This window comes from Lactuca virosa, chromosome 3, assembly GCF_052849685.1.
Source record: "Lactuca virosa cultivar CGN04683 chromosome 3, Lactuca_virosa_CGN04683_v6, whole genome shotgun sequence".
Lineage (NCBI taxonomy): Eukaryota > Viridiplantae > Streptophyta > Magnoliopsida > Asterales > Asteraceae > Lactuca > Lactuca virosa.
In genome coordinates this window covers 208,136,907-208,159,182 of record NC_136428.1, presented here as the reverse complement: position 1 = coordinate 208,159,182, position 22,276 = coordinate 208,136,907, and the positions used below count along the sequence as shown (strand labels likewise).

Genomic DNA, 22,276 nt, shown 5'->3' with positions numbered 1-22,276 from the left:
GTTCATAATTCACATCAGACGTGCGTGTCGAGCATGGCGTGCAACTCTAATCTTTTATAGAAATTCATATATTCCTTATATGAATCTTGTTTCTTACCCTCTTTATATATTTGTATAGCTCTCTACTAGTACTACAACTTTCCTTAAGGTTGCATTGCCAAATTCTAACTTATATTTTTAACTCGTATTTTATATTATTCTAAAAATCGTATCTTCTTTATACGAACTCTGTTTTGACCTTTTTCCTTTTAAAGTTCTTATCTATCGGAGTACTACGACTTTCCTTTTAGTGACGTTAGCCAAAACTCAACCGATTTCCTTATACCATTTTGACATTAATTGTGTTATTAACATGGTAGATTTTTACTTTTAATAAAATCATAACTCCTCCAATCGGAATCAGAGTTTTACAAAGTTTATATCCTTGGGACCACTTTGATGTGCATTTTACAAGTACACTAACCATTATTAATAGCGACCCTATTAACCTTTTTTTTACTTAAAAATCGTAGTATATCTGATCATACTTTCCCAAAATATGAAAAACTTTTTTTGTTATTATTTGTCGATGCTAATCTCTAGTGATGGTCATTGACAAGATTTTCCCAGTTGTCACATTGTGTATCATATAAATCACCTTATGCCAAACTCCAGAACTCTTAGTTTTAAGCCACCAAATCCATTTAAAAAGCAGAGCAAGGTTAATGTTTTTCAAAGAACCGAATCCTAATCCCCGTTTTCTTTGCTAGCAAGAACCGTCTACCAATGGACCCAAAAAATCTTTGACTTCTCGTTGTTACCTTCCCAAAGAAAGCGTTTATGGATGCGTTCAATTTCATTGATGACATACATAAGAGCCTTAAATAAAGAAAAATAATAAAGGGGAAAGCTCCCCAGTACGGATTTGACAAGCGTTAAACGCCCCCGAAAGACAAGGACTTGGCTTTCCAAGATGAGAGTCTGATTTGACAAGGGTAAAATGTCTATTTGAAATATGTTTTGCATAATTAAATGTTTTTGATGAAAATGTAATAAATGTTTTGGGCCACAAACCCGCGTATCTCACGAGACATTTTTGTCTTACGTATCTATTTTATGCCATGTATTCTAGGATGTACTTAAGGAGTGAAGATGATAGGTTGAAGTTAAAAGTTAAGAGGTAGAGAATGGAATGGAACTTGCCAAGTTCCTTATTAATGGTATTGATGTAATTCATATTTGCTTGCTATGGTTGTATTGATGCTTAAGGCTAACACCTAATGCTTTAAATGTAAATATTTTGTGGGACTGAGTTTTTATTAAATGCGTGTTAATTACGAAAAAGATTTTATAGTCATAGCATTTTAAAGTTTGAAAAATATCAGGGTGTTATAGTATGCAGTTGAGGCGAGATTCCTCAAGCAGTGTCATGGGAAGCACATAATAATAAGAAGGCATGGGCGATCGGTGATGTAACGCCTATTCTAGGTATCAGTTAATTTTTAAGTTTTTAGGGTTTTGCACTGGGACTCGACAAGTTGGGGAGCCCAACTCGACGAGTAGAGATCGAAATTGGACGCAGTACTTAAGGTCTACTCGACGAGTTGGAAGGCCCCAACTCGACGAGTAGACACTGTAAAGGAAACCCCTAATTTTCAGGGGTTTGTACCCTATTTAAGGAACTTATGGATCATTTATGGCCTCCCTCATCCTCCTAACTCTCCATAGAGAAACCCTAGCCGCATTTTAGTGCTTCTTGAGTGTGTGTGAGCCTTAGAGAGTGAATCTTGTGCTTTTTGGAAGGAAACTTGACGATTGAAGAGATTGAAGTAAGGAGAAGGCCATAGATCCGACATCTACTCTGTTAAGGCAACCATCTTGAGGTATAATGTTGCTACCTTGATCCTTATTTGATTAGATCTCATCTTATGGAAGTATATTGTCACTTTTGGTGCATAATGGTGTTTAGACTTGTCATGAGGATATGGTTCCAGATCTAGACACCTCTAGGTCTTCATGGACACAAATTTGCTTCCTTTACCTAGTCTAGGCCCTTTTCCATGCACTAAACATTGTATGAACCTTAGTTTTAGTGCTTTAGCCTTTTGAGGCCTTGCATGCATGTAAAGTTTGCAACTTTACGTGGTATTTCAGTCTTAAGGGACTGGATCTGTAGTTTGGAGGTTTGGATTCGACTGGAAGGACTGATTATGTTAAGACAAGGGAAAACTCAACGAGTTGCCTTGGCGACTCGGCGAGTTGGAGCGGGTTTTCCCATTTTTGGACTGCAGGGTAAACTCGGCGAGTTGATAAGGTAACTCGACAAGTTGGATCGGGGTTTCCCCGATTTTCTGAACACTGAAGGAACTCGACGAGTTGCTAGATGTACTCGACGAGTTGGGTCAACATGGACTGTTGACCTTGACTTTGACCATGGTTGACCATTTTGAGGATATTATTGGTATGTTCGGACTTTAACATAGTCATATGATGATTGTAGGTAGTTGAGTTAGAGCTGCGCGTTCAGACTTATCTGATCTTATCTTATCAGTTCAACATTTGTGAGAGGTGAGTCTTCTCACCATACCAATGGGTCTAAGGCACCAAGGTCGGCCCATGTTGTGTTATGTAGATTATTGATTGATTATGCGTTATGTTGGTATGACATTTGCATGAAAGACCCTGAGGGGTTCCCAGGGAAATAGATTGAGACCATGTGGGGGTTCCCATAGCAAGAAGACCATGTCGGGGTTCCCATGGCAGGTAGTTAAGACAACGTGTGTGTTCCAGTGGTATTAGGTATAAGACCTTGGAGGGTTTCCATGGCATCCTTATATGTTATATGCATGGCTTATGTGGTTTATGTAGCTTTTATAGCTAATATGGTTTATGTGATTATGTGGATTGTGTGGGGTATGCTCTAGGGAACTCACTAAGCATTAGCTTACAGTTTGTTGATTTGTTTCAGGTACTTCTGAGCCTAAGGGCAAGGGCAAGGCTTGATGGCGCGACATGTACTCTCCCGTCATTTGATGGGACACTCTGATATTTGAAATAAAATGTTGATGTTATGGATTTGAAAACAATTGTCTTTGATATTTCACATTTTATGGGAATGTTTTGAATAATTAAAAATGAAAATTTTATTTGGAAATTTAGGTTGTTATAGGTGATATATAATCCCTACAATTTTTCGTATTTCTCACCTAGTTTGTTGATCAAGTACGTTACCAAGTTCTTGTTGGGACATGTTCATCAATGTTTGCAAGTAGGTCGTAAACTACTTTAATGCGTTTACAGCAGTCGGTAATGGAAATATCGCCAATTTGAATGGTGTGTAAGTCATTGTCAAGTTTCATTGATCACACATCTTCATTGTCTAAAATAAATCCTCAAGACTCTTCCAAACATCTCTTGCGGTAAGACTATTCTTCAATATGTTCTGAAGCAGTGTTTTATTGATAACTTCAAAGCTTCACCAACGGGTCAAGTTTTATCATTTGTTGATCAGGATTGCTACGATCGACGACACTAAGGTGATCAAGCTTATCAAAACTCAACTAATGTGTTTCGAAAAGCTCATGCAACACCTCACAGTTGGGCTCGCCTAAATTTAGCGCAAGTGGACGTAGGCTTTGCTATTCGTGATTCTAAAAGGTTTTTTTGGAAGTTTATTTTTCTTCATGATGGTCACGACAACTAGGGTTTCTTCGTATGGGGGGGGGGGCAGTAGCTTATATAGGAGACATATAGGATCGATGATAGAAGAGAGAGAAGAAAAAAAAACAAATTATAGCTTTGATATTATGTAATCAAACGTATTTTCTTATAATTATATTGATTCTCATTTGTCAAAATAAATAAGATGTATCAATAGATATGGATTTACAAATACAACTATGCTAAATGATACATGTACACTAAGGGCGTGTTCGGCAAAAATTAGCTGGTAGCGGGTAGCGTTTTGTTAAACGCTACATGAAGTAGCATTTAGATTCGAAACGTTTTGTTTAAATTAAAAGCTAGAAGCTTGTAGTGCCGAACGAGACTTTTTGTTCAAAATGGAGCGTTTTATCAAACGCTCCGTGCCGAACACGCCCTAATATTAATTTCAACAAGACAGGACAAGATATAAAACGATACATTTTTTATTGTGAGGCAAATTGTCCGTTAACGTTTTCTGAATATCTTTATATATAAATTCCCTAAGTATTATTAAAAAACTATATTCTAAAAAGTAACAACCAAATCATTTTGCACTAAACAATTTAGAGGTTGTGATGATGTACCACTAGTTTGGGGCGTCGATCTAGAGGGCCTATTGTAGACCCAAATCCCGAATCCTCTTTGCAAGATTGAGTTTAAGTTTTAGCAATCACAGTGTTCTAGTTCTAATTTCATGTTCTAATGACAACGAACTAGCGATTAATAAGTTATAATTTGAAGATAAACATTATATTAAAAAAACATATAATTATTATTTTCCCAATCATAAATACATATCTATTTCTACAATTTTCCCATTTCCTAATAATATAATTTCCCATTTCCTAATAATATGAAAAAGAAGCCGAAGGGAACTTGTCAAGAGCATGGACCACCTCTTTCATATGTGGTCTCTTTTGTGGGACAGGTGATATACAACCATAAGCCACTCTTAGTAGTGCCAACAAAGCATCCTCTTTACCCTCCAAGTCAGCACGAATCGCCACATCAACCATCCGCAACACCTTTTTCTTCTCTTCAACTGTCAGCGTGGAGCTCCACGTCATGCTAGCCGGACCAAACTCATCTGATATAATAACCTTCCCAGTCAAAAGTTCAAGCAACACCACACCATACGAGTACACATCCCACTTTGGACTAGGCTTTAGACTTCTTAGAGACTCTGGGGCATAATATGGTGAAATGCACCCCATAGAACTTGGGCTAGGGCTCGGGTTTGACCCCATCACGATATCTGGGAAACTTTCTCGAGAGGTATTCGACCTTTTGCTACCAAAGTTTCGAGTCGATCCACCTACTTTGTAACTTTGATCGCCTGCTAGCAGTCTTTCAAGCCCGAAATCTCCTATCTTGGGCTCCATATCAGATTCTAGTAAAATGTTACTTGGTTTGAGATTTCCATGGACTTGTTTCTTATCATGGATGTACAATAGTCCACGAGCCGTGCCCTTTGCTATCTTGAGCCTCACTTCCCATGGTAGCGGAGAAGGTGAAGAACCAACTTTCTCTACAAAAAGAACAAGACAATAAAGCATGTCAATGAACATTCGATTTTTTTGAAGATAATACTATTTGATTTAAATTATTTATTTACTTGCCTAACATCTAATATATTCTTCAATCAAAGAATCTTATGGTAGTTATGGACTAACACTAGTGATGAAACGAGTAAGTGAAGGAGACGTGTTAAAATTTAAATAAGTTGAATAAGTTTGCCGGTTTTGTAAATTTGGGCCCCCAGTAATTTGTACAATTGACAACTCCAAAACCTTTTTTGCTATCATACGCCATAGGACAAAATTTAAGTGATACGTAAGAGTTGACTTGCGGTACATTAATAAAACAAAGGGTTCAGTTACAACTACTCCACTATCGGTCCCCCGTCAACAGCTCAGTTTAGCGATAGTTATGTCGGAAAGCTAGATTGCGCATGTGCTTGCTGATTTTAGATTGGTAGGTAATTAAAGGAAATGGAGTATATAATAATGGATCTCATTCTAATTCAACATGATTACACTGATAAGAATCTATGTTCTCTATTATTTTTTCCTATAATATTCATAAATAAATTCCAATCTTGTAAAAAAATGCAATTACATATTCTATATTCAGAAACAAGATGGCATATTTTAATCAATTTCTAAGAAAACATAATACTTTAATTATCTTTTATTCACAACTTAAATTAAATACGTATAACTCAAATACTTAATTATAACGAAAATAAGTCGAAATATATGTATATTATAAAAATAGTCTAAAACTCATTTAAATTTTCCTCAAGTATCTACAACTTCAAATTATTTTATTTAACAAAATCAAATATTTGTCTTTAACGATTAACAATATCAAGTAATTGTTTTTTGAAAAATACTTAACAATACTATCTAGTATATCAATTATTAATGAAATTAAAAAACAATAAAGAAAAAAAATGTTAAACTCACCATTTTTCATCATGCTAAAAATTCACTTTCTAATGTTACTTTATACGTTTCCAGAAAAAATGTTACTTTATAATCATTTTTCCCACCTGTAAATTATTTTGGACCGATTACTTTGTAATTAAAGTTTATGGTACGTTTTATTAAAAGTCGTCACTCTATAGAAAGCGCTAACATGCACATCTTGGGAATGCTAAAATACGCATAACAAAAAAAATCAAAGAAAGATGACTCACTGTAACGTGCATTAGCCAAGCTGCCATGGGGAACGTAGTCGTAGATTACAAGCTTCTCATCCGCAGCCCAATAAAACCCACGGATCCGAACCAGATTCGGATGGACCAGCTTCGCTATAACCCGAACCTGGTTCTCAAAATCCTTAAACCGGTCTAACCCGTTTTCACCGATCCGACGAACCGCTAACATGGTTCCATCTTCCAAAACCGCCTTGTAGATTATACTCGAACCAGTGGTGCCAAGAATATATGCAGAAGCTTTCAACAATGTCTCAAGCTCTAGCTCCTTTTCACCACCATCAACAGTCACCAATCCCCTCTTTTCGACATCTTTACTTACCGGATTGTCGAGTTTAATGGTTTCCGGTGGCCTACTTTCGGTGTCGGAGTTTTCCGAGCTTGAGTTTTGGCTTGATTCTTCTCCTTCTTCTTCTTCATCTTCTCCTCCGGTGTTTCTTCTCTTCATTAAACATGCCCATGAACGTAGCCATTTGTGTTCTTCTTCTGATGACCCCCAATCGTATTCCCTGTTTGAAGCTTTAGCTTCATCTTGATGGCGATTTGATGGAGCCCCTCGTCGTTTTTTCACTATGTAGATGAAAACCAGAGCTAAAACTGCGACAATGGCGATGTCTCCGACGACGATTCCGATGATCGTGCTGGTTTTGAATCGGCTTTTTGAATTTGAAGAGTTGTGTGAAGGAGTTGAGGGGAACGATTGAGGGATACCGGCGATAGCTGGAGTGAATGTTGTGGAGTTGGGTCCGGTGGTTGACGTAGAGGAGGATTCGCAGAGGTTTTTTAATGGCTTCCCGCAAAGCTCTGGGTTTCCGGCGAATGATTCTTCGTCTTGGTTGACGAGAATGTCGGATTCGGGGATTGCTCCTTTGAGATTATTGAATGACAAATCAATTGTCGCAGTTATTGGAACTTTGATCGCGAATTCCGGCGGAATCTCGCCGGAAAGATTGTTGTGTGAAATGTTAAAGTAAACAAGATCACCACTACCGAACTTTTCCGGTAACGAACCGGTGATGGAGTTTTTTGACAGATCCAAAACTTCAACAGACTCAAACCCAGAAGGAAGTTCACCGGAAAACTGATTACCAGTCAAAGAAACCACCGTTAAGTTTGAAAGCGCTGCAAGATTCTGCGGCAGCTTTCCCGTCAACGAGTTACCAGACATGTTAAGATACCTTAAGCTCCGCCACCCTCCGACGAACTCAAACTCGCCGGACATCAAGTTGTTTGAAAGATCAAGAGTCTCGAGTTCAGGTGCATTGTACAAAGACAAAGGAATAGACCCACTGATTGAATTATTCGAGAAGTTCACTTCCCGAAGGTGTAGAATCGAACCCAGATTGGCGGGAATGGTGGCGGTGAGTCCCGAACTAGGAAGCGATACTCCGGTGACACATGTGTTCTCACAGACGACGCCATGCCATGAACATGGAGTGGCGTCGGTGTAGCTCCAGGTGTCTAGAACACCTAAAGGATCGTTTAAAACAGAGTATTTGAAAGAAAGTAAACGAATGCCATCAGTTGTGAGTGCAAAAGATTGATGAAGAATGAGAAGAAGAAGAAATGGAAGGGTTTTGAAGGATGAATGGGGGTTGATCATGATCATGATCATGGAGGTCATGATGTTTCAGAGGAGGAATCGCACATCTCCTGTTGATGTAGGAGAAAGAGAGGGAGATGTGAAATAGATATATGACACCTATAATAAGTCCGAGCAGAATACCATGTGATGATGAGTTAAGTAAATAATTGTACGATGGAAATGAGGAGGAAATTAATGTAAAAATAAAGGAACAAATATGCTATGTGATAATGTGATTACACCTTTTTGGCAATGGTACAAAGATTTTTAAACCTAAAATTATATTAAATTGACCAAAAGAAATTATGGATCGTACTTATTATTTATTTCGTATCAATGACAAGATAATTATAGTTGATAGTATGAAAATAATTTTGTTTTTTCTCTTAAATTTTAAAGGAAATTTCAAATTTGGTATGTGTGTTTGTGTTTGTCAAAGTTGAGGTTCAAGCCTAAGAACAAATTTTATACAAAATATCCCTATCACAAATGCCATGTCATTAGTGTTTTTAAGTTGGAGTGACACTTGGACATATGACCTGTCAAATAGATTAAAAATGACTAAATTGCAAGAATTAGTCGATTTCTTGGCCTTTTCTATTAAAAAAAAGATTTTTTCATAAATCTTTCCTAAATAATGAGATTTTTTTTTGAAAATTTCCATTTTTTCTGTTAATTTTTATTAAATAACGAATTTACCATCTATATGTATATTAAAAATAATTCGCATATGTTCTTTCATCGGCAAGAGTAACACATCATTCCTCTCGCATGTTACTAATCTCCCACCATCGGGGACTCTATCTCGTTTACATATTCTTAAATAAATAAAGCGATTGTCAAAACCTCAATTAACCTTCTAATTTTCTTTCTAAAATCGTCCCAACTAAACTATTTTCAAGCTTTCGAAACTCTCTAATGAAATTCTTAATCACACACCATGATTTGTTCTCTTAAACAACACAACATCTTCCTTCTTTCCCTTCAAAAGTCAAAATCCACTTACCAATTAACCTATTTCTCTATTTAAAGCCTCAAAGACACTTTCTTTTTTTTCCGTTAGAGTTACTGAAAATGGGATCGAAGTTGCCATTGCTTTGGGAGGAGAAGAAAGATTTTGATTCATTGGTTTCGAAGGAGGAGTTTCTTGGAAACAAAGCTCCAATGACGGATGCAATGACCCAAATAGGTTTTTAGGACTTGGGATAGTTGAATTAGGGTTTATTTTTCAACTTTAATTCTATGCAACTTCAATCTGTGGATTACATGCTCTTTTAGGCTTTAACACTTATTTCATTTCAAAGCTTTTAAAAACAGGCTTCAATTACAATTTTAAATACAATAAACCATCGAAGAACAAGGTGAGATTGGGTGAGGCATGCTTAGTAATAATGTAACATCCTGTTTCGAATCATTTCCCATTTTGGGGTGGTGATCAGGGATTGGGTATTAGCAGGCTTAGGACCCTTGAAGAATTGAGTTTGGGCTCATTTGGAGGTGGATGATGTATTTTGAATGATTCGGGTATACGGTTTGTGTTTTGGAGTCAAAGGGTATATCGATAATTTGTCAGCTCGGGCTTCTATGGAAAATGGATGTTTATTCGGGATTTGGTAAGGCAGGTACGAGTTGATGGAAGTGTTGTAACATCCCAACCGTCAGGTATCCTTATTATTCCATTTAGATTTCATGTTTTACGGTCTACTCGACGAGTTGACCCTATGACTCGTCGAGTCGCAGCGGGCCATGACACGTCAATTAATGAGTGACTCGTCGAGTCGGCATGGGGGACTCGACGAGTAGGAGCTGGCAGTAGAAACCCCAATTTCAGGGTTTTTGCACCCTATATATTGGACCATTAGCGCCTCCCACTGTCCTCTATCACCCCTTGAGAGCCAGAAACCCTAATTTCCGTGAGTGTGAGCTTGGAGAGTGTTTTGGAGCTTTGAGAAGTGATTTTTTGAAGGGAACTTGTAGATCAAGAGGCTAGCATCAAGGGTTTTGTGTGGATCCAGAGTCTACTTCAGCTTGGGTACGTTTTAGAGGTAACCAGCTGTCACCTTAACCTCTTTTCTTCTAGAATCATTCACAGGTGAAGACTAGGGTTTTCTTTAGCTATTTATGAGGGGATTATGGTTTGGGAGCTAGATCTGAAGTTGAAATTTCAGATCTAAACCTCTTTTGAGTCCTAAGTCCATAAAGTTTCCAGCTCTTGCAAGGATGAGACTCTCCTAAGGTGTAAAGTTCCATTAGAAGCTTAGATTGGTCATTTAGAGCCTTTAGGGCCTTGCATGTGTGTAAAGTTTGCAACTTTACATGATAATCATGCCTTAGAAGCGTGGATCTGTAATCTGGAACCTTGTCATGGCTTAAAAAGTGTCTGCATGGATGAAGGTCTGCAAGGACTCGGCGAGTTGCATAGTCAACTCGGCGAGTCTTATGAAGATGGTTATGAACTCGTCGAAATGATGAACAAACTCGGCGAGTCCGTTGAAGATTGCCTTGAACTCGGCGAGTCGTTCGAAGACTCGGCGAGTCGGCTAGGGTTTCTCCCAATTCTTGGACACGTATGAACTCGGCGAGTAAAAGGGGAACTCGACGAGCCAATCAAGGATTTCACGAATTCTCGAGTTCAGGAAGGACTCGACGAGTCGGTAAACTACACTCGACGAGTCGAGTCAACATGGACTGTTGACTTTGACTGTGGACTTTGACTTTGACCAAGAATTGACCAGTTGACTACTGAGGGTATTATGGTAATTTGGAAGTTTATGAAAAAGGGTTTTATGGTAACTATAGGTGGTGGAGTTCGTGTTGGTGATCCGAGAGTTGAGCTTTCTAGTTTCAGACGTCAGTTGCGAGGTGAGTTATCCTCACTATATCAATAGGGTCTAAGGCACCAAGGCCGGCCCTTATGGATTTGTATTTGGATTATTACATGATATGTGCATTGTTTCGCATCCTGTTAGTCAGGATGGTGATATGCTTATGCTTAGTGGTCGGGTTCGGTCGATATCCTAGTTACAGGATTATGCTATGATATGACCTGGGTAGGTCGGTGTCGTGGTTTTAGGACGTTGCTAAGCTATTTGATCTGTTAGATCGATTTGTCTGTTATTATGATAGCCTATGAATGTATATGAACATGTTGTTTGATTTGGGTGTTGGGTTGAGGCGGTCCTGCTTTTTGCTGAAGGCCAACATACCCAGGGCGGTCCTGATAGACTACAAGACCCAAGAAGGTATGATAGTCAGACTGAAGGCCCGGCGAGCGGTCCGGATAGGCTGAAGGCCCCGCGAGGCGGTCCAGACGTGCCGAAGGCTCGGAGAACAGTCCAGATAGACTGAAGGCCTGCGAGGCGGTCCAGTCAGGCTGAAGGCTCATTATGCTTGCTGTTTGGTTATATGTTTATATGACATGGTTATGTGGTTGGTATTTTGGGGGATAGCTCACTAAGCTTTCAGGCTTACAGTTTCAGTTGTTGTTTCAGGTACCTCTGGTGATCGCGGGAAGGCGAAGGCATGATCGTACCGCTCCTCTCGCTGTTATGACTTTTATGATTTGATACTGGGATACTCTGATAACTGTATTTTGAAAACAAACTATGTAATGACTTAATGGATTAAAATGTTTTAAAAGTTTAAATTGGCTTGAATTTTTGGGCGTTACAAGTGTAGAGCTTCTCGTTACCTTTTTATGGATATAAGGATCTTCAGAATTGGAATTATAGCGAATAAGTTATGGTATTCAGAATATGTTAAAGTTTATGGAGAAACCCTAGTACGCGGGGCGTACCTAGGGAGTATGCGGGGCATACTCATCCGAAGGGCATTACGTTGCGCGTAATGTTGAGTACCTAGAAATCGTCTCTAAGCCTCCATGGTTGTGAGTTTGAGCTCAAGGTGTGCATTTTGGTGTTTTGGGTCATTTCTAAAAATATGGAGTTTGATGCAAGATTGTGAATCAAGGATGAGCTTATGGATCTGGATTATACGCTTCATTTCCAGCTGGTTTGAGGTAAAAAGCTTTGATCTTGTTCATTGTTAGCTTAGATCTAGTTTGTATGAGTTTTTGGTTCATTTTGATCCCAAGAATGAGATCTAGTGGTTTCGTTCCACTCCAGGAGCTATGAGTTGCCACTCTTGGTGTTTCTGAGGTTCTAGATGCTTAAAGTTGTCTCCTTTAGGGTTTGGAATCCCCCATGCTTGAGATGGTGTCCATTTGGTGAAAGTATAATGCTTTATTTTGATGTTGGGTTCTTTTGGGGCATGTAAAGTCATCAAGTCAATGACTTTATTGTTGGATTAGTGTCTAAGCCCGTAACTATATTTGGTAAGTATTTGACCAGGTTGTGCATGGTCCTTTTGGGTTGCCTTCACCATAGCAACTTGATATGGTAATTTATGGAGAGAGAGAAGATATTATTATTTATTAATATATTATGAGAATAATATATTAAAGGAACAATCATATTATTTAATTAGTATTAGTCATAAATTAATTGAGAATTAATTTGGTGACTAAAAGAGATCAATTGAATAAAGGGGCTTAAACTGTCAAATGTGTGATAGTTGTATTTTGGGTTGGGAAACCTAATGGATTAAGGGGTGGACGAAATTACGGGTGGGAACCCATCTAGATTTCGTCCAAGGCCTTACTCCAGAAGGTTTCATGGGTTGCTTGGTGATTAAGTTGTCCATTAGGGTTTTGACTGAAACCCTAACTGCTCACAGTATAAATAGGACCCTTGGGATATGATTTTCGGCCACTTGTTCTCCTGGAAACCCTAGAGCCGAAAATCATAAGTCCTTACCCTCTCTCATATTTCCCTCTTGCCAATTGGTGTTTGTAAGCCATTAGAGGAGTGACACTTGTGACTCTAAGCTCCAAGACAAGAAGAATCAAGCAAGCACAAGAGGTAATCATCTAGATCTGAGTTTCTTATGTCAAATTCGAATTGTATACACTAGATCTAGGGTTTACAAGACTTGGATAAATTGCATGTACAATAGAGAAACCTAGATCCAAGCATTAGGGTTTGCATGTGCACATAGGAAAGTTCTTATGGCTCAAACCCATCAGTGGTATCAGAGCCTTGATTGGTTTCTATTGTATTGATGCCTTGTTTATTTGTTCAAGCTTTAAAAATCGTTTTTTCTGCCCCCTGACTGACAGACTCGGCGAGTCCCATTGTGGACTCGACGAGTAGGATGAACTCGACGAGTCCATAAGGGGACTCGACGAGTCAGAGCGTCTGTCAGAGAGATTTTCGGGATTTCTTGCTGTTTTGCTTAAGGATACTTACCTAAATCGTTTTGGTTTAATAAAATCTGAATTTCATCACCCGTTTGACAATATCCTTAACAAAACAAAAGATAATTACCAATTATTTAAATAATAAATTCCTTATTTGATAATGTTTGGTTATTTGAATTTATTTGGTGAATTATCTTATGAATAATCTTGATTAGGTGAAATTTAGATAATCATTAAATTAATTGTTTAATTTAAAATTATTTGCTATTTGATCCCTTATGTTTTGAAAGGTTGAAAACTTGTCCTCAAGTTTTGAAATTTAAATTTTGTGATTAAAAGTTTAATTTGAACTATTTAAATTTCAAACCTTAGAATTTTACAAGTTTTAAAATTCAACCTTATAATTTATAATATTATAAGATTAATATATATATATATATATATATATATATATATATATATATATATATATATATATATATATATATATATATATATTTGTATAACTAAAATGCTAGTCTTACCGTTAGTAGGCCTCATTCACGAAGCCGATCTATACGGGGGGTATAAGGTTATGGCCTATAAAATGGTCGTTTAATGGGTGTCCACTCTCACCCACCGCTTCCTTGATTGGTGGAGGGTCGTTAGCCGAACGGGTAGGATAGGGAAAACTTTCCTCATTTAAAAGTATAATGAATCTATATAAAGTAACTAAATGTTTTTACAAAATTCCCAATCTTAGTTACGTTAGGCAAAAGTGAATTTGATGCAATTCCATGAAATTACACTTTGTACCCTTGCTAAGACGTTAATGGAGCGTGTGTGGTTAACCGGCACATTAATTGGGTTCTAAGCAAAGGTGGCAAAGGGTGACTCATTGTTTGTCATAGTTCGATGGAGCGTGTGTGGTTAACCGGCACATCGAATAGGTGACTGTAACAATGAGGGCACCATATATATTTGCATGGTTATTCACACCCGCTTTGTGATCCTCGGCATCCCAGTCACAAACTAGAGGGGCATATCGAGATTTAAACATGCCATTGAAAGGTTCAATGAATCTCAAAGGATCTAGGAGTTTTTCAATACATTTAAAACTTAATCTCTTTTTTTTGTTTTTCATGGTGGAGAATTAGTGAATCGACATTCACTTACCTTCAAATTATTTGCTTGTTAGATTACGGCATCCCTTTTCTAATTTGTGAATAATGTTGTTGGTTCCTAGCCCTAATTTCTCATTTGGGTGTTTAATTGGGGAATTCGTTTCTAATCAAACTTTGTTCTTTTTCCTTTTTCAGATGTCGAACGTCAACAACAACGCTTCTGGTTCAAACTCCTCTGGCTCATTCTCACTCATGAACTTGTATGGGAGAGTGATCTTTGATGGGTCCAATTTCAATGATTGGATCCGCAACATTCGCATGGTCACTCGCTACGAGGACAAAGAGTATGTTCTCGATGAGAAGCTGAAGGAGATTGACATCAACACTGCCTCTGCTGAAGAGATCGCGGCCTTTGAGGCTCACGAGCGTGATGCCACAAAAGTCCATTGCATCATGCTGGCGACTATGACTGCAGAACTCCAGAAGTCCTATGAGAACATGTACCCCTATGAGATGCATCAAGATCTGCTGGACCGCTACCACCAGAGCGCTAGGCAAGAAAGGTACGAGATCATCACTTCGATGATCACTACCAAAATGGGTAATGGAGAGTCCCTTACCGCTCATCTCCAAAAGATGCAGAGATATGTCGATCGCCTGCTGAAGTTGAATGTGGACTTCGATGAAGAGCTGGCAATTGATATCATCCTTCATTCCTTGCCTCCCTGCTATAGCCAGTTTCGCATGACCTACCACATGAATAAGGAGGAAGTCTCTTTGAGCAAGCTTCAGGGCTTGTTGAGGACTGCTGAGAGCAACCTCAAGGACAAATCTGTTGCATCAACTCCAACTCCCGCTGCTGCCCCTGTCTTGGCAATAGGGCAAGGGAAGGGTAAGAAGAGGAAGGCTCCCTCAAAGAGCCACCACAAGGGAAAGTCCCAAGATGGTACCTCTTCTAGTGGAACTAAAGTTGGTTCTGCTAAACCCAACTCAAACCCTAAGGAGGCAGAGTTCCACCACTGCCACAAGATAGGGCATTGGAAGAGAAGCTGCCCAGAATATTTGCAGGCCATCAAGGATGGGAAGATCAAGCCATCTTTCGCAGGTATTTACACAATTAAATCTAATGGTTTATCACATGCTACTTCTTGGGTTCTTGATACAGGATGTGGTTTTCACATATGTTCTGATTTGCAGGGACTAAGAAGAAATAGGGATGTGGAGCATGGAAGGATGAATCTGATCATGGGAAACAGAAGAACGTCGCATGTCACCAAGATTGGAGTATATTCCTTAGTGCTTAGTAATGGATTAGATTTAGATTTAAACAATTGTTGCTATTCGCCAGATATGGCAAGAAACATCATTTCATTTCATGGTTTATATAGACAAGGTTTTAGATATTCATTTGATAATGAAAAGGGTTCTATTTATGCTTATCTTAATAATGTTTTATATTTTGAAGCATTTCCTTGTAATGGAGTATATGAAACTGTGATGGTTGTAGATAACTTAGGAAATGATGTGTTGTATGTGGATTCTTCCAATAGTATGGATAGAGCATGCTTGTGGCTTTGCCGTCTTGGACATGTCAACAAGAAACGCATAGCCCAACTCCAAAAGGATGGAGTGTTGGAGTCATTCGACCTTAGGGACGATGACGTGTGTGAGTCTTGTTTACTTGGAAAGATGACCAAGTCACCCTTCACTGGCACTTGTGCGAGGGGTGAGGGTTTATTGGATCTCATACATACAGATGTATGTGGACCCTTTAGATCCACCACAAGGGATGCGAACCGCTTCTATGTGACTTTCACAGACGATTATAGCAGATATGGGTATATCTACTTAATCAAGCACAAGTCAGAAACCTTTGAAAAGTTCAAAGAGTTCAAGCAAGAAGTGGAGAATCAGTTGGGCAGGAAAATCAAGATGTTTCGATCTGATCGAGCTGGAGAGTATCTAAGTCTTGAATTCCACGACTACCTCAAGGAATGCGGAATAGTTTCGCAATTGACGCCACCTAGGACACCACAGTTAAATGGTGTAGCTGAGAGGCGTAATCGAACCTTGCTAGACATGGTTCGTTCCATGATGAGTCGTGCTTCCCTACCTATCTCATTCTAGGGGTATGCCTTAGAGACTGCCTCCCATATCCTTAACTTAGTCCCTATGAAGAAGGTTGCCAAAACACCTCACGAAATGTGGACAGGGAAGGCTCCCTCGTTGGCACATGTCAAGGTCTGGGGTTGCGAGGCTTTCGTAAGACGAGAGACTCACGACAAGCTCGAACCTCGCAGTGAGCGATGTATTTTCATCGGCTACCCACAGAAGTCCTTTGGATATCTCTTCTATATACCGAGTGACAATGTTGTCTTCGTTGCGAGGAGAGGGATTTTCCGAGAGCGAGAACTCATAAGCCAAGGAGACAGTGGGAGGCAAATCGATCTTGAAGAGCTTCAAGAGTTGAACGATGAAGGTACCTCTAACACTGGCGCTCAACCTGAGGAGGAAACTCCGGTTGAACCAATTGACGAGTCCTTACCTCTTAGACGTTCCGAAAGGGTTAGTGTTCCACCCCAGTTTTATGGTTTTCATATTACTACAGAAGGGGATACGTTCATTAGTGATAGTACACTAGTGAATCTGGATGAACCTAACAGATATAAGGAAGCCATGGCAGGTCCGGAGTCTGCGAAATGGAAAGAGGTTATGGACAGAGAGATTCATTCCATGTATGACAACCAAGTTTGGAATTTGGTTGAAAATGTACCAGGTCGTAAGACGGTCGGGTGCAAATGGATCTTCAAGAAGAAGACTGGCGTGGATGCAAATGTGCACACTTATAAGGCACGATTGGTTGCGAAGGGTTTCACTCAAACTCCTGGAGTTGACTACGATGAAATCTTCTCACCAGTTGCGAAGATAAAGTCTATCAGGGTGATGCTGGCCATTGCTGCATTTCATGACTATGAAATATGGCAAATGGATGTCAAAACCGCTTTCCTTAATGGGAAGTTGGCTGAGGATGTTTACATGGCTCAGCCAGAGGGTTTTGTCGATGCGAAGCATCCCAATAGAGTGTGTAAGCTTGAGAAGTCCATTTATGGACTTAAGCAAGCGCTCACAGATGGAATCTTTGTTTTGATGAGAAGGTCAAAGAGTTTGGTTTTCTGCGAAGCGAAGATGAATCATGTGTATATGTCAAAGCCAGTGGGAGTGTAGTAAGATTCCTCGTATTGTATGTCGACGACATACTACTCATAGGAAACGATATCCCGACACTGCAGGAAGTTAAGTCCTTGCTCGGGAAGTGCTTGTTGGGTTTTGAGCATTCTAACACTCCTATGGTGTACATGCAACCCTATAAACCTTGGATCTATGTTTTCTCTATTATACATGCAAATATTAACTATTCCAAGGTTTCATCCTAACTAGCTATTATGAAGCACCTATACTACAAAGTTCTAGTTAGATGACATACCTTTTGATTTAGCTTGATGTCTTCAAGCTTTAAGAGCTTAGCCCCAATAGTGTGGAAGTCTCAAATGGAATCACAAATCACCAAAACACCTTGGAAGAACTTGAGAGAATATGTACGCACACTAAAATCGGCCACTCTTATTTTCACACACTTGTGCCAATTTTGTGAGCCAAGGACCCCTTTATATATTATGGAGGATTAGGGTTACATCCATGTAAACCCTAATATCCATGACCTTTCATTTACATAGGATCCATGGGTTAAAAGCTCCATGGACCATCCATGAAAGCTTAGCCCAACCTAAATGAACTTGGCCCATTCCATATATATAAGAGTCCATATTTAATTAGTTCTTTTTGATCACTTAATTAATTCTAAATTAATTCTTGATCAATACTAATTAAATAATATGATTCCATATTAATATATTAGAACTTATAATATATTAATATAAATCATATATATACTATTCTCAAAAGACTATCCATATAAATTGTGCCGGTGAAGTGCAACCCAAATGGACCATGCCGGGTCGGGTCAAGTACATACCAAATATAGTTATGGACTTAGACATTAATCCAACAGTCTCCCACTTGGATAAGTCTAAAACTATTATTGAGTATGACTTCAAAACCTAACTGGCAATCGTAGCTCTTAAAGCCGCTGTCGAACTCTGACCTTGTCAATGACTTGTCCATTAGATAAGGGATCATATATTCCTCCATTCTAGATATCATATGGACTGAGACATGGATTATAATCATTCTCTCTGTCCATTTGTTGTTTCCCGATTTTCGATTTATGATGACTGACTGATTGAACAAATCAAATCAGTCCTGGCTTGGCCAAGCACTCACATGTGTCATCGCTAAATCATCGAGGGGCCCACAGATATCTCTTTTATCCCGAAGGTAAAAGGAATGGATAAACTTCGACTCATATGGCTTGTTCTACTACTTGTTGAATCATACACAAAGGCACGTTTTATAACACCGAGTTACCAAATGCGTTTTCGTGCAATCAATGTATAACCAACTCATAGTAACAACTCATATCTCTAGGTTTGAAGAATATAAGATATTATCGTCTCATGATCACTCGTGATAAAATCCATGAAGTGATTCAAATGAGCGCGGGTTGAATCCAATAATCAGAACTTATGAGCACTCATGAGTGTTGTAGCACCACTTTGTCCACCAACTTGGACCTCTACAAACCAACCCATGACAGTCTTGATTCATATCTACTTCCAACATATGACCGACTGTGGATGGTTTGAATAACTTAATCATTCAGGAAGAGCGACTTAGTTATTCTGGAAGTCAAAACATGCAAAGTGAAACACAAGAATAAATGAATCAAATATGGTATCAAACCCTATGAATATAAATAAACACTTTTATTTATCACCATACTGATTACTCATTATTCATTGTTTCGGTTTTATCAACTTTATACTTGAATTAAAAACACTAGTTGTCCCATGCTCCAAGCATGTACATTATGTTTTTCTTAAACAATAGCTTTGCCATACACCAAGTATGCACTCTATGTTTGTCTATGATCCTTACTTTGTGAAATAAACCAATTGAACATAATTTCAATGATTCTAATTTCACACTCCCAAATCCTTATCGAAAAATGTGAGAATTTCAAATTCCTATCATTTATCGAAATTTGTTTAGATTTTAAACTTATATGCACTGACCCTCCTGTAATGAATATGTACAAGGTCACAAAGACTTGTCAACAGTCATTATAAGGTATTCCAATAGAGTTCAACTCCATGGAAACTAAGTCTCATATTCAAAGTACATTGCTTTGGACATGCTTCTTGCATTAAGTTTTCTAATCTTACACAGATAACTTCCACCTATGGAGACAAATCCATATTCTCATTTTGACTATCACTTCTGAATAAGAGATGCCTCTTTTCAGAATATGTCAATATGGTCCTTCCAAAATTAGCACTATACTTCCAACTGTCCCTGAGCAACCAATCTTTGGTAAACCTCAGATTGTCCTCGACAATTGCTTAATCATTTTAGTCATATCCAATTCTAGACCTTTTCCCTTCTTAATGCCTCTGGGCATTTGGAAAAATTTAGAAATGACAAATATTATAGCACATGCAATCGATCCTGTACCCAAAGCAAATGGTACACGATTCATGATGTCTCACATAAAGACATGATTCTAGACCAGTCTTTTGCTACAATATTTTTATTTGCCATGTTTTCAAAATTTGACTATGAAGAGGGATGCCGTAATCATAATCGAATTTTGAGAACGCAATATATAGAATTTCCTTAAGTTGAACCAATCCAACATGAAATTCATATATATATTCTTGACTAAAGATGATTAAGGTCTCAATCTAAGCCTTTAGATCTGAAATGAAGTATATCCTCTCCCTTAATTATAGCAAAACAACTTTTTCAATCCCTGCAGCCTCACGAATTGAAACTTTTGTTTTCTATAATTAACATTGCTAACTTGCAACACTAACAATAGTTATCATGCTCCCACTAACATGATGATTATTAGCATAACACTTATGCTCCCACTAGCTTTGACATGTACTCAGAAATCAGCTGGACTTCTAGAAATCAATACTTTATTGACTTTCTTACCAAAGTTCAGATTTCTGATACGAGATGCTTTGATAAAACTTTATCAAAATCATACACCTTTCCTTAGATAGCATGCATGTGTGTCTAAACAATTTTAGAACTATGAAAAGGGATGCCGTAATCATAGTCTCAATTGTTTAGACCTTTTGCCATCTGCTTCAAATCTACTTGGTGGAAGTGTTTCCTCACCATCATTTTCATGAATCGGAGAGAATCCTTATGACCCTTAGATTTTATGGTGTATGTGTTCTTATCCATGTGAATCGTCAAAACCATAGTCACAAGACAAGGATAATGACAAATCCAAACTCATATGGACTGAACTTATGCAATCTTAACTTCTTGCCACCTGGCAGTACAGGGCCTGCCATTGCTTCCAAGTTGTTATGCAACCAATTGAGAACTTTCAGAACTCCGATGCAAAGCCAACTTTAACTGGAATAGGCATAGAATATGTGAACACGATAGGTTATAAACCTCAAGTAGTGTGCTAGTGAAGAACCTCAGGTTTTATTCTTGATTAGTTCTTGAAATTCTTTTTAGGATCTTTAAGACTCCCACTATCCTCTTGACATATAAGACTATCTTGCCAAATATTCAAGAGATAGTGCGGATTCTTTATCAAGACAAACACTTCACACAATTGGCCTTAGTTGGTCTTTGTTTTATCCAAAACATCACAACTTACCAATTTCAAATGTACAAGAGTAGGACACTTTTACTCTTACATTTGACAAGTGTTTTAAACCTTTCTTTAAGATATGTCACTCAAGTTACAATCTTGGAGTATGACTCTAAGAATTGTTTAGGAACGAAGTGTGACTCATCTTCCTGATCTAACCATTTCAACAATTCATGACTCCTCTTCTTAGTCATAAGAATGCACTAAGATGACCTTTAGAGGACTAATTGTGATATGATTTCTAAATCATTAAGATGATCACAAACATGATACTAAAGTACTCTCCCATCTTTTCAGATTTGAGAAACTTTTATCTTTCTGCCTAATTTGATTCTTCCCATTCGTTCTGCCATACATTGAGACTTTTCCAATGTTTCAGAATTATACTTAAACTTGTAAGTATAACCATATTTACTAAACTTTAATAAATCAAATAGTCTTAACGAGCTTTGTGGTGGACATGACCAGTGCACAAGAATGTTTACTCGATCCCTTTAGTCCTTCACTTGACTCACACATCCATGTGAACAAGTAATTAGTCTTGATTTTCCAATGCTTGAAAGTTCTCATTCATCATACTATTCAACTTGCATGATTCCAAGTTTCGGTCCAATTGAAACTTGGTCAATGAGGAACTTTCCTAATTTGGTAAATTTAGACACTACCACAAATGAAAGAATCAAATCCATTTTCCAATATTGCTGTCAGTGGAATCATATAAGCAACAATTTTCCACAAATGCCATTGTAAGGATACTTCAAATAAATAAAATTTAACAATTTTCTTTTATTTTAAAACTTTGAGGAAAAACTTATCCTTACAATCCACATGGAAAATTTTTGTTATCTATTCCTTAGCAATATATCATAACTTCTTAAGCAACTGCTCAAAATTCTGATGCGATCGAAATCCACCTTCGCGATCAGAATCAGCATATACTTCCTTTAAGATTTCTCTCTATTCTTTGATTCTTAAAACATCAACATGTGACCCAGTCACATCATGTAATGAGGATCTCAGAATAGAACTTAACAGAGTCAGATAATGGGCTCTACCTGATGTAGAGTCAAACTTATTGACTTTAACATCCTTAGGTAAATTTGGCAGCTTTGCAATCAACGCCCCTTCC

At 38.1% G+C, this 22,276-nt stretch overlaps 1 protein-coding gene across 1 annotated transcript; it reads right to left on the bottom strand.

Moving 5' to 3' along the window:
- Positions 1–4,432: 4,432 nt before the first annotated feature.
- LOC145166935 (putative LRR receptor-like serine/threonine-protein kinase At4g37250) lies at positions 4,433–8,144 on the bottom strand. The gene is made up of 2 exons (XM_079085987.1): positions 6,386–8,144; positions 4,433–5,212 (listed from the first exon to the last, which is right to left on the bottom strand). Exons 1-2 carry the CDS (start codon positions 8,025–8,027, stop codon positions 4,530–4,532), a joined length of 2,325 nt encoding a protein of 774 aa, XP_078942113.1. The 5' UTR covers positions 8,028–8,144; the 3' UTR covers positions 4,433–4,529.
- Positions 8,145–22,276: the final 14,132 nt, after the last annotated feature.